The sequence below is a fragment of the Dunckerocampus dactyliophorus genome, chromosome 2 (genome assembly GCF_027744805.1).
Source record: "Dunckerocampus dactyliophorus isolate RoL2022-P2 chromosome 2, RoL_Ddac_1.1, whole genome shotgun sequence".
NCBI classification, from domain to species: domain Eukaryota; kingdom Metazoa; phylum Chordata; class Actinopteri; order Syngnathiformes; family Syngnathidae; genus Dunckerocampus; species Dunckerocampus dactyliophorus.
In genome coordinates, this window is record NC_072820.1 from 30,883,248 (window position 1) to 30,896,549 (window position 13,302).

Below are 13,302 nucleotides of genomic sequence, written 5' to 3' on the forward strand. Positions count from 1 at the left end.
ACCGGAAAACACAATTTTTGTCTCATAATTATGACTTTATTCTCATAATATTTTTTGCGTGATTCTCCTAACTTTGTACATTTTTCCCCAACCTAATTTTCCAAAAACTACAACTTTATTCATTGTTTTGTTTGTTTCTTATAATATTACGACTTCAATTTTTTTTCTGTAATATTTCAAATTTATTATACTAAAATGACGTTATTTTTCCTCCTCATATTATGATGTTATTCTTGTAAAATTAGGACCTTTTCTCCTTTTTTCGAAATTTTTTTCTCTTAACCTTTTGACTTTATTCTTGTAAAATTGCTGCTGATCTTTCAATTTTTGCTGTTGTTTTTTTTGTTTTGCTTTCTTGTTAAATTAAGTTATATCTTTAGAATGTGCTGCAGGCCAATAAAAAAGCCTTTAAAGCATAGATTTGAAGAAAACGGCTGGTGGAATCCAGTAAAAATGTCATATGCAATCTCTACTTTTCTTCAAAATGTAAGGCTGACTATTACTGATTATTTTCGTAGTCGATTAATCTGAACCTTGTTGTTTTGATTAATTGTAGATGGAACAAATCAGTATGAACCAAACACAAACAGTTATTTTGGATTTTTACATTTTTAAATAAAAATAAAAACAACGAATCAAATACCAAATTAACTGTGGACTCATCGATTAATTGTTGCAGCTCTAATGCTGACGTTACAGAATGCATGGTTTCATCGTGACATGGCTGTGAGATTTTTAAAAAGTGTAAAAATGAAAGACGTTTTTTGCCACAAAGATGCCCAGAGGCAGTATGGGGCACTACATAAAAAATACTAACACCATCAAATCTGTTTGGTTGTAAATCTTTGACATGTCAAGACTCTTAATTGCCACCAAAGCCACCAAAGCAGAAAGAATATCAATGTGTGATGATTTGATAGCAGTGTACATTTTTGCCATGAAGGTGCTGAGAGTGTAGTAAATGTGAGGGTGCACCTAACATACATAAAGATAAGGATAGCTTAACATTCTTAGCACTTCCCAATTCCACTGCATGCATGCTTCCTTGCTGTATAGACCACCAGTCTCACGTCACCACAAAAAGAGAGTTGAACTTTTTGCCATGTGGCCAGCAGATGTACCACTCTTTCTCACGGCCAACACCTCCTCCGCACAGATTTTGAAACGTCTCGCATGAGTCGACCCCCGCCCCCTTTTGTCAAATAGAGGTGTCTGAAAAGACGTTTTGTGGCATTTTGGATATCCCGCAAAAAAAAGAGGGACGTCTTCCGAGACGCTCGGGATGTGGGCGGGCGAAAAAAGAGGGAAGGTTTCTGTACGGATGTGATGCCAAGTTCTCACACTCTTTTTGGGACCATGGCAGACAACAAGCAGCGCAGGAAAGGGTCGGGAAATGCTAGTCTCACGTAAGATAACACGTTTTAAGGGGATTGTTGCTATGTTTTCTTTCATGTTCTTAGGCTTGAAGATGCTTTTGGTATGTGGTGAGGATTCAAATATACTTTACTGATGACTCTTGGAAATAGGCATGGGCCGGTATGAGAGTCTGGCTATATGATAACCTTGGCCAAAAACATCATGGTTTGACGGTTTCACAGTATTATAATTACAGCTGTAAATGTGTTTTGAAATATCTTTATTGTCCAAACAGTCATTTTTAGTGAAGACGCGACCACCGTGCTCCTTCATGTGGTTCAAAACAGATGTTTGATTCAGATGATTCAGTGAGGCAAACGTGCGACAATATTTGGGAAGGCCAGCCACAACAATGGAGTAGTGACTGTTGTAGTTTTAAAAGTCAATTTCAACCATATTGCAACTAGTAATATTACTTTTGTTGTGTGCTTTTTCTTATATTCCGACAAACGCATTCTTGGATAGCCTCTCGTTCCACACCAGCAATGTGCAACTTGTTGCTTTTGCAGTCTTCTTATAAGTCGTCTATTTTGTGTTGGAGAGCAAGAAGTATTTGTGCTCACTTGCAGCAGAGGTGTCCAGTTGTTTTTCCAGCAAGGGCCACATAACTGAAAAAGGATGCAGCGATGCACTTTGATATTTTGTAAAGCAACAAATGAACAGTAGATATGCTATGAAGAAGAATATTTCAAGAAAAAACTGCATCTCAGCTTTGTGACATAGGTGAAAAAGCATATTATTATTGTGAACTTCTGTTTTTCCTTTTTTTTTACCCATTTTTATTGTTTTTTTTAAATTTATTTAATATTTAGTGTTTATTCTTGTAAAATTGCTATTTTTATGTCCCGTTAGAATATGACTTTTTTCTCTTAATATTTTGACTTTATCCTAGTAAAATTACAGCTTTTTTTTCATTTTTAAACTGTTTCAGTTTTCTTCTCGTAATATTATGACTTTATTCCCATAATATTTGGACATTATTCCCATAATATTATAACTTTTTCCCCAACCTAATTTTCCCAAAATTGCAACTTTATTTTCTTTTGTTTGTTTCTCATAATATTACGACTTTAAAAAATAAAGTAGTTTTCTTTAATATTTCAACTTTATGCTACTAAAATGACATTATTTGCCCTCATAATATTACATGTTTATTCTTGTAAAATTGGGTTTTTTTCTCTTAACATTTTGACTTTATTCTTGTAAGATTACAATTGTTTTTTTTTCCATTTGTGTTGTTTCTCTCTTCTAAAATAATCTTCATACATTTTCTTCTTGTAATATTATGACTTCATTCCTATCATATTAAAACTTTTTCCCCAACCAAATTTTCCAAAAATTACAAGTTTATTTTGTTTTGTATGTTTCTTATCATGTTACACCTTAAATTTTAACTCTATGATACTAAAGTGACATTTTTTCCCATAATATTACATAGTTCTCATAAAATTAATTAATTGCTGTTTTTTTTTAAAATATCTCAATATTTCAACTTTCTTCCTGTGAATTGTATATGACTTTATTCTTTTAAGATTTTTACTTTATTCCCAAAATATTAGAACTTTTCCCTCAACCTCATTTTCCAAAAATTACAACTTTTATTTTGTTTTGTTGGTTTCTCATAATATTACAACTTTAAAAGAATAACAAATTTCTTCTTTAATATTTCTATACTACTAAATGACATTTTTCCTTATCATTTTAGAAGTTTATTCTAAAATTGCACCTTTTTGTCCATTTCTGCTGGGGGTTTTTTTCAACTATTTTAACTTTCTTCCTGTACATTTCTTTCCTCATAATATTATGACTTAATTCACAGAATGTTTCGAAATAATATTGTACCTTTCTCTCCAACATAATTTTCCAGACATGACAACTTTATTTTGTCTTGTTTGTTTCTCATAAGATTACGACTTAAAAAAAAAAACGTAAAAAAAAATTATAACTAGCAATGTCCCGATCCGATCTTCAGGATCGCGTGTGGCTGCTGATCCACTGTATTATAATAATAATATCGGCTTCCGCCACGGGATCGGTCTGATTTGGTTGTCGTATAGCGTTCGTAACTGGGCAACACTCCAACATGGTAGGTGCGGTAATGGAACCTCAGAGCTGTTTGCCACCTTCGACTCCCGCCACCCGCAAGAAGAAGAAAATGCAACACCACCATACAGACTTGTTTGCAGTATACAGTACCGTGGTGAAGTTAGTTTCAGTTGGACATTGGATATTCAGCTCCGTAGCTACAGCGGTAGTTCCCCTTCACTGTGCCCCGACTGCTTTGTCATGGTGCTGGGAGCTTGCCCGGAAAGTGCTGCTGTACAGTGGCGGAGCTACCTGGCGGCCAGTGGTGGGCGTGGCCACCCTTGGTCATTCTTTGGCCACTCACTGGACATCTAGACATTTCAGGTATCAACTTATTGCCACCCCTACGTGAGTAATGGTCTCACCTTGGCCACCCCAATGAAAAATGTCTGACTGCCGCTGTAATAGCAAAATGGACCAGTGTGCTGCATCATTTTTTCACTTTCATTTTTGGGGTGTCTTTGATTTCCCCCCTCTATAGGGTGGTCATTTTCATTTCTATCAAATTATGTGGCATCATTTTGTTACTAATACATCACCTACTTATTATCAGGAAAGATATTCAAGATAATTTTCCCCCCAGTTTAGATCTGATGTGTTTTCGAAGTGTTCCTCTAATTTTTTTGAGCAGTGTATATATTTATATTACCGATATATATTATAATGAAGACATTAATTTGTGAATGTACGAGCCCCTGTATGAAGTGAAGTGTGACGCTATGTTAGTCTTGTATTAATGTTTGACATGTGAGTTAACAGTTGCATAATTATTTCACTTTAATGTTGTATAATAGTCTTATATTGGATAATGGTGGACATGACAGTTGCATCTATCTTTGTTTATCTTACAAAGATAATTTACACAACTTTAAAACACTGTATAATAGTCTTAGATAATGGTGGACATGTGGATTAACAGTTGCATCTATCTTTGTTTATCTCTCAGAGATGCAATTTACGTTAAAATGGTGTAACACGCTCTCTAAAAGTTATGTGAAAAAACTAGAATGTTCTCCTTGACGGGCCCTGACTAGGGCTGGGCAATATATCGATATTATTTTAAAAATCTACAGGTATATTTCTTTTAAGCACGACATCAAAACAAACATATCGATATAGACTGTATTTGCGCTGTTCTCTTGTATCTTGATGTGGATGTCTCACTCATGACTACACTGTGTGTCAGCACTCTTGAGCAGGGCTCCTGTCCTGCCCGCCTCTGTGCATGTAGGAGGAGAGAAGAGGGGCGGAGCAGAAGCGTCCTTGAAGGAAGCGCCAAGTTCCAGTGTTGCCAACTTAGCAACTCTGTTACTAAATCTGGCGACAAATCTAACGACAAATCTAGCTACTTTTTCTGGCGTCGTTGGAGAATTTTCTGGTATTTGGGGACTCCCGGCGCACACTGCATAGTGGAGATCCTCACATCCTCGAGGCGTGATGCCACCGGGGTGGATCTGGCCCAGTTTTACAAAGCGGGAACTAAAACATAAATGTTTTTTAATATTAATGAAATTACTACTCATTACACTCAAGCCTCATTCAGACTCGGTCACTTACCTGTCAGCGAGTCTGTGATACGTAAAACAAGTATTCCTAACTACAAGATAAAAGGTAGAGGCTGGAGGCAAGGATGGATGTAATTATTACACTGTCTAGCCGAGATAAAATATTAAAATTATTTTATTTTGATGACATGATGGCCAATTTTAAATTAACAAACTATGAATCAAGTTTATTTGTAGTTCTAAATGTAATTAAGATGTTTTTACTCACATTTTTGTCTCCTAAGAGGTTCTGCTTTCTAAAAAAAAATACTGTTTAAGGTAAAGTATTTTGGAGTTGCTGCTGACATTTAAAAAATTCCTCTTACGCGGGACATAGCATAATTCATATTTAGTTCTTTTGTGCTTTTGGTATTAGCTGAGGATTTGAGCATAGCTAAAGATTGAAGATTGTTATAAAGAAGATTATACAGTCAAACCTGTCTTAGCGGCCACCTGTATAGAACGGCCACCTGCCTATAGCAGCCGCTGAAAAATCCCCCACAGAAAATGTAATTAGACCCTGTGTATAGCGGCCGCCTGTCCAACGCGGCCAGCGGCCGCCCGTTTTGTATCCCTTGGTCAATATCTGACCACATATAGCGGCCAAAATGCCGACTCAAGCAGAAGCTTCATGCCCGAAAAAGTTTTGTTTTTTTTAAGCAATGAAGCCGTCGTGTGTAGACTTTAATTACTGAGTCCTAGTTCGACATAAAAAAGCCGTCTTCTTACTTTGTAATGCCGCCCTGAAAAGATTCAATGACGGCCAAAACGGTAATCTTCCCACTTTGCGATGCCGTGAATAGATTCTAAAATAGCCAAAACACCTGAATAAAACATCTAAAATATCAATTAATTGCCGACTAATTAGAGATTAGAAGCCCATTCAATAAGAAAGGAGCGATGGTATTGTTAGTTTACGACAATCTTCGCACCTCCTCCGCACTCAATTGTTCACGCACACACCCATTCATAACTGCTTCACGCGTATCCTGTACATATATCCTCGGACTCGTTCACTAATGTTTTTATTTCTTGCTTTTAAAATTGTGTTTTAAAAAAAATCAAAGATGGACATTTGTGACGTTCTACAGGACAGGAGCGAGCGTCTCCTGTCCTGTGCTCTTATTTGGCGGGCTGTGCCTTCTCCGGGGAGGAAGAGGCAGCTGCTTCATACCTGGTGGCCGCGCAGCTGCGGTCAGTTAACATTTGTGGCAGATAAAAGGCCAGCGCCGTCGAATGTGCGGTTCATTGTTGTTATTGATATTACTAGTTTCCTCACCGGAGCTGTTACCTAGATTTACCTACCTGTTTGTGTCAACAGAGCATTTCCCCTATGTCTCTTGGTTTTGCTCCAGTCTTTTTTGTGAATACATGTTAATATGTGTGCACACAAATTCAAAATGGCCACCAACCTGTCTATAGCAGCCACCTGTCTATAGCGGCCACTTTTGCCGTTTCCCTTCAGTGGCCGTTATAGACAGGTTTGACTTTATTTGACTTTTTCTATGTTGATATCAAAAAGTGAATGAACTTTTGGAAAAAATGGCCGTGCAAAATGCTTTTAGGATAGGACTAATCCTTTGACATGGTTATAGATCAATTTGTGGTGTGATTTAGAATATATGGCACTTTTTTTTAACAAACTCTCTTCAACGCAATAGTAACTTATTGACGGTCCCTAGTCTAAACAACAAGCGGTTAGAGCGGCACTTCCCGTGCGAGTTCCCTGGACCATGACGGAGGAGTCAAGACACAGTGAGGGGGAACTAGCGCTGTAGCTACAAAGCCGAATATCCAACGTCCAACGTGAAACTAACTTCACCATGGTACACCATGGACATGTCTGCATCGTGGTGTTGCGTTTTCTTCTTCTTGCGGGTAGCGGGAATTGAGTAGCAACCAGCTTCCAGGCGCATTACTGCACCTACCATGTTGGAGTGTGGCTCAGAGTTCCAAACTGTATACAGCAATCGCATCAGCCCGATCTCGTGGCAGAAGCCGATTTTATCCAATCTTCAAAATACAGCGGATCGGCAGTCGATCCCGATCCTGAAGATCAAACAGGGACATACGTTGTTTCTCTCGTCATCTTCCCTGCTGCAGCCGAGTGAGTGCGACAGCTAGAGCTGCACCTTGCTGGTCTGTGTGTTTGTGTGTGAGGGACGGGACCAAGTACTCAGGCAGGGTGCAGCACAGAGACACACAGGAACGGAGCGACAGAACGTCCGTGCAACAAAAAAGTTAAAATAACAGTTACATATTCACAGAGTTCATTAATTGGTCATTATTGGCCCGCCGATTAATCAGTCGGGCTGTATTTGTGAGTCTATATCAGGGGTCGGGAACCTTTTTGGCTAAGAGAGCCATGAAAGCCACATATTTTAAAATGTATTTCCGTGAGAGCCATATCATATTTTTTAACACCGAATACAGCCAAATGTGTGTATACAGTATTTAAGGAATACTAGCAATTTTAGAATATCAGTCTCTGAATGTATTCTTTGTAATAATGTTGTTATATTGAAGCTAACCAATAATAAATAACTTTTTACCATTAATGCAACTTCTGGTGCTGCATGGTTTTGTGACCTACTCCGTATCTTTCTTTCTTTTCCTTTTTCATCAAAAGGGTTGTCTCTTCACAATTAGCTAGCTGACTATTTGATTAAAGAAGGTTTGAATAAAGGAGGGACAACCCCAATAATAATCAAGTTTTGGTGTCTGACACGGAAAACATGGGAAGGACAGCTGGCATTGCGCTAGAAAAAAAAATGGATGGGTTAAAATGCATTACAATGCATATTTTGAATTTTGTAATGTTTCTGTTTCTGTAATGTTTTACTTTAAAATGTCAGGAAAACAAATTAAAATAAACACATTTTATGGTGTTAAGAAATGTCTGAGAGCCAGATGCAGTCATCAAAAGAGCCACATCTGGCTCCCGAGCCATAGGTTCCCTACCCCTGGTCTATATTATGTCTTATTTTCCGTTAGCTAGTTAGTTCAGTTTATTGATCCATTGTAATGCCTGGTACAACGAAAGGTACACTTGTTTGGACAAATATAATGATGATAACAAATATAGCTCATAAGAGTTGAATTTAAGTGCTGATATCTAGCAACTTCCATGGTTTTCTTGATCATAACCAAAATCACTTTAGTTCTTACATGAATAGCTATAGCATTGTACTGCCAAACAATGTAACTCCTATTTTTCTTGTCATTGTTATATTTGTCCAAACAAAGGTACTTTTAGTTGTGTCAGGCATTAAAATGAACAAGAAACTGAAGAAACAAGGGTGGTCTAATCATTTTTTCCATGACTGTATATTGGGTAATACCAGTGTTAAAGTGACTATAGGGGAGTTATTTCATGCTTAGAGGGCTCTAATAATGTTAAAAACTGTATTTAGAAGGTCGTGAACAGTACTGTAACTATAAAAATATTTTATTTATAAATAAGGAATCTTACTTTAATTCACTGTCGGTCTGGAACCAGTTAACGGCGAAAAACGAGGGATGACAGTAGTCCCTAAATTGCAATTGGAAGGGCCACTGGTGTGCAATTTCTCACACAGCCGAAAGCAAAACACTCACTGTAACTTTAGAGTGTTTAGCCACAGAATTTGGTACACACCTTTAGGGGACTGACAAGCACCCACATGGAATGAAAAAAAACAAACATAGCATTTTGATCACAACCTATAGGAGGCGCCACAAATCCTCTTCATATTTCTCCACATGACTGCAATCAAAGAGGTCACCAGATTCTTTTTAGTTTTTGTTGCAGTTTCTTTAAATAGCTTACTGTTGCTGACTGTTGTGCCATCATTTAAAGCTGTGTGTGGAGCATGGGTACGACTGCCAGCGCAGCGCCGCCACCGCCGCCCGTCACGTCGCTGCTTGAGAGTGTCCAAGGCAACGGGACGATGGCCGACAGCCGGCACTCGCTCAGCACCAACCCCTTTCAGACGGTCAACAACAGCAAGGCCAAGTCGATTATCACCAACAAGGTTGCACCTGTCGTCATCACGTAAGTCCCTCCTTGAATCCACGTTCTCTCATTTGGGTGCGAATCCTCTTTGATCACCCCGGCCACTGCAGTGTTTGCCCCTGTTATCATCTCATTTGTCAGTGCGGGCTTTGTCAACAGTCAATAATAATTGAATTGACCTTTATCTATCTATACCTCACCCTGCTGCTTTCTTGTGGTGTTGTTGCAGGTATAACTGCAAGCAGGAGTTTCAGATTCATGATGACATCCGCAAGAGCAACTACAAACGCGGGCGGATATCAGACACCATGCCAGAGCACTACCTGGTGCAGGTACAATACGCAGGACCACTCACGCACACATGCCCACACAAGCACGCACACACACACACACGCAAGGACTTAACACCGTACCGTCGTTGAATGAGTCATCTCACCTCGTTCAAATTGCATGGGCTGCAGGAACATTGTCATGCGCTGTTTTATGAGCGGGGGATGAGAGGGGTGGGACCATTGTAGCAGGGATGTTGTCACCCTTTTATCAGTGCTTTGATGTCGCCTTAAAAAAACCACCACCACTACAAAGACAAGTCACTAAGATCAGGGGTTTTCAAATTGCGAGGCGGGCCTCTGGGAAGTGCCAGCAGCAGCTTTAGAAAAATGAAGAAACATCTTTTTCACACCTGCTAAGCTACTGTAACACTCCAGTTATGTATTTTATGTTATTTGTAATTTCAGCCTTTCATCCACACAAAAATGGCATTCTGGGTGTCCTGACACGGTATTTTTTGAAAGTGGCTTTCAGAGTGGGAAAATCTAAAAATGGTGGCTTGTCATTTACATGTAGACAAGCAAATCCGCTACATTTTGAAAACGATGATGTCACCGACCCGTCGCCGAATATATATATGATAACAAAAAATAACAAAAAACATTTTTTTGCACCTGCTATGTCAAAGGCAAGAAGAACTGAAGCGAGAGAGTGAAAACCCCTGCCATACTTTCTCATATACAAAAACAATAAAAGCCATAATACCCCAGTTAAACACTGTGTAATCAAACTAAATAAAACCACAATAAAGCAAAACTGCTCACCCTAATAGATGTATAATGAAGAATAATGGAGACTAAGTAAGAGTTTGTTGGCAAATCTCTCTGCTCACTTTCAAGCCATTAAGCTTTGAGCTACATGCTCAACTGGTAAAAATTTGTGTATGCAAGTCATATGTAAACAATTATATAGTAATTCCTGGTTTGTTGCGGTTAGGTTCCAGACCCGTTCTTAACAAGTGAATTTCCGCGAAATAGGATGCCTTATTTATAAATTGAATATTTTCAAAGAGCATAGAAAACCTGTTTACGACCTTCTGAATATGGTTTTAACATTATTAGAGCCCTCTAGACATGAAATAACACCCCTCTAGTCACCTTTACACTCATATTACTCAATAATTATTCAATATAGCAAACATAATAAGAGGAAATAAGACATGAATATGTCTTGGGCTCGTGTGTGTTGCTGTAAATGTGTTCTTGTGCTAGGGAAGCTGAGTGAGAAGAGGGTAGGATGTGACGTCGGGGTTCAGAGTTGAGTTTTAGCTTGCCGACAGTAACCCGTGTTAGGGATTATTGTGCCTGTTGTGAGATAATTAAAACGTTCAATAAAAGCATGTTGTTCCGGCGATCAAGTGTGGTCTTTATTAATCAATATATTTTTGTGAGGGGCCGCACGGTGGCCGAGTGGTTAGCATATTGGCCACACAGTCAGGAGCTCGGGAAGAACTGGTTTTGAATCTCATCTCTGTGTGGAGTTTGCATGTTCTCCCCGTGTGTGTGGGGGTTTTCTCCGGGTACTCCGGTTTCCTCCCACATTCCAAAAACATGCATGTTAGGTTAATTGGAGACTCTAAATTGTCCATAGGTATGAATGTGAGTGTGTTTATATGTGCCCTGCGATTAGTCGGCGACCAGTCCAGGGTGTACCTCGCCTCTTGCCTGAAATTAGCTGGGATAGGCTCCAGCATACCCCCGCGACCCTAATTAGGATAAGCGGCAGAGAAAATAGATGGATGTATTTTTTTGTAAAATTCGAATCGTGAAGTTGCAAAGTATTACTGTAATGCTCATATAGTATTGAGCAGCCAGACCCCATGAGTTTCATTCCCTGTTCTATGGCTGTCATCACATTTTTCCTATTCGACATCAGGAAAAAACCCAAAGAAAAAGCAAAACTTTTAAAGGTAGATGTGTCATGTTCTGCACTACAGGTTGGACTCTTGGTTTGTTTTTTCTCTGCTGTGTTGTTATTTCCTGTTCTTTGTTTTTATGTTGTTATTTGTGTTTCCTGTTGGGCAGTGTATAGTATGTATGACCTTTACTCTGGTTTGAAGGCACTGGGAACACACCTGCTTGTGATTTGTGATGAGAGTTCTGTTTGGTTAGTTTCTGGTTCTTTGCATTGTTTCTCCTTACACTTTTGTACCCCATTTGCATCACCGTTAGCTGTTTCTAGTTTCAGGCAATTATTCTTCTTTTTGCATGTACCGGTTTTAACCTGTCATGGTGCATTTTGTGTTAGCCTTAGCGCACCGTCCTAGCTTTTCTGTTGCTTTGTTACTTTTTATTGTAAAATTGATGTGAAGTCTTGCCTGCATGATGATTTGAAGGAATATTATATTATAATTATAAGTCTCCCAGTGTTTCTTCTTTTTTACGCTCCATGTTTTTCTGTGCATTCTTGGGGAAATGTACTTAAAAACAAGGAGAAAAGCATGATAATTAACGTGTTTCCTACCCCACAATTACGTTGTGCGTGTGTTTGAACTCAAGTACTGCTGGCAACATATCCCACTCAATAAAAAGTCCAAAGCACTGAAGAAAAAAATGCCACACACAGCCTGCTGCAGGTAAATAAGAAACCACTAGAGGGCAGCAGGGACTTTACCATGATACTGTAGCGCTCTGAAACCTTGTATTTCCTTCAAGGGCAAGTACTTCATGGTTCAGGATGTGTACAGCAAAGCGGATGTCCTCAGTACCACCACCACCTATGGGGCGCCCAACTTCCGCCAGGTCAAGGAGTCCTACCCGCTATATGGAATGGGTCAGCCCAGCCTGAATGGCTTCAAGCAGGTTCTGCAGAGGCTCCAAGCACAAGGACATGAGGTGACGGCCATGTTTAAAGTCATTTGAAATTAAGGACGAAAGACGACAAAGCCACACACTTGTGATGTTGACTTTCCTGTTTTTTTGTTTTGTTTCTCAGGAGGTCATATTCTTCTGCCTGCGAGAGGAGCCAGTGGTCTTCCTGCGCAAGGGTGAGGACTTTGCCCCTTACACTCCCAGGAAGAAGGAAAACCTCCATGAGAACCTTCATGGTCTGGAAAAAGAGCATCAGGTGGAAAGCCTGGAGCTCACCATCAGGAAGGAGGTGACTAACTCAGCACCTGCTATTCAGTTTATTATTGTTTGCTTAGCTAAATGGTCAAGACTGTTATTTATTTTTTGATCTGCAGCTCCATGATTTTGCCAAGCTCAATGACAACGTCTTCTACATATACAATGACATCGAGTACCTCAAGGACGAGCCGCAGAAGACGATCATCATGTGTGAGGAGGACATCCATGTGACTGAGGAGGTCTACAAGAGGCCTATGTTCACCATGCCAGCCTACAGGTGGCCTATGTTGCTCCGCTGCGTCTCTGAATATGCTTGTAAATGACATGTTTAACCACATTTCTCTTGCTTTTACTTCAGGTATTACAGATTACCACTACCAGTAGAGGGAGCCCCACTGGAAGAAGACTTGGACGCTTTTGTAAACATACTCAGGGTAAGCCCACCTGTCCTTCTTTGGTGCTATGACACATTTTCACTGTTTATAATCAATAACTGGAATATTCTAGTACAGGGGTGCCCATTACGTCAATCACGAGCTACCAGTGGATCGCAAAGGTAGTGTGGGTAGATCGCATAAACACCACTTTGTAGATGTCATATGACATGGGTCAGCTGACATTAAGCTGCCCTGTGGATTCGCTGGTGCTCCCCCACGGCACAGTAATGAAAAGTGGTGAACAGACACGTCAAGCTACACACAGAAATACAACTTTCATCTTTGTTATTCTGATTCCGGATAAATTGACTAAGCAATAAGATGCCTATATCTATAACAAAAAAAGGGAATTGTTTGATGGATTTGCTTCACGTCCTGAACTCCACGATAGAAATGCGTGTTTTCTACACTTACGTTTTTTTAAACTA

The 13,302-nt window shown here is 39.4% G+C and overlaps 1 protein-coding gene across 4 annotated transcripts in view; it reads left to right on the top strand.

Moving 5' to 3' along the window:
- Window positions 1–13,302, top strand: part of pald1a (phosphatase domain containing paladin 1a) — a 76,666-nt gene that overhangs the window by 11,214 nt on the left and 52,150 nt on the right. For 2 of the 4 annotated variants that reach the window (XM_054766621.1, XM_054766622.1), the window contains exons 2-7: window positions 8,884–9,078; window positions 9,269–9,371; window positions 12,024–12,203; window positions 12,304–12,468; window positions 12,554–12,714; window positions 12,796–12,871. In XM_054766621.1, the coding sequence (XP_054622596.1) occupies window positions 8,897–9,078; window positions 9,269–9,371; window positions 12,024–12,203; window positions 12,304–12,468; window positions 12,554–12,714; window positions 12,796–12,871 (867 nt within the window). In that variant the 5' untranslated portion in view covers window positions 8,884–8,896. Of the gene's footprint in view, window positions 1–1,210; window positions 1,407–8,883; window positions 9,079–9,268; window positions 9,372–12,023; window positions 12,204–12,303; window positions 12,469–12,553; window positions 12,715–12,795; window positions 12,872–13,302 lie in introns of those variants that run through there. The other 2 variants (XM_054766623.1, XM_054766620.1) reach the window with 2 other exon arrangements.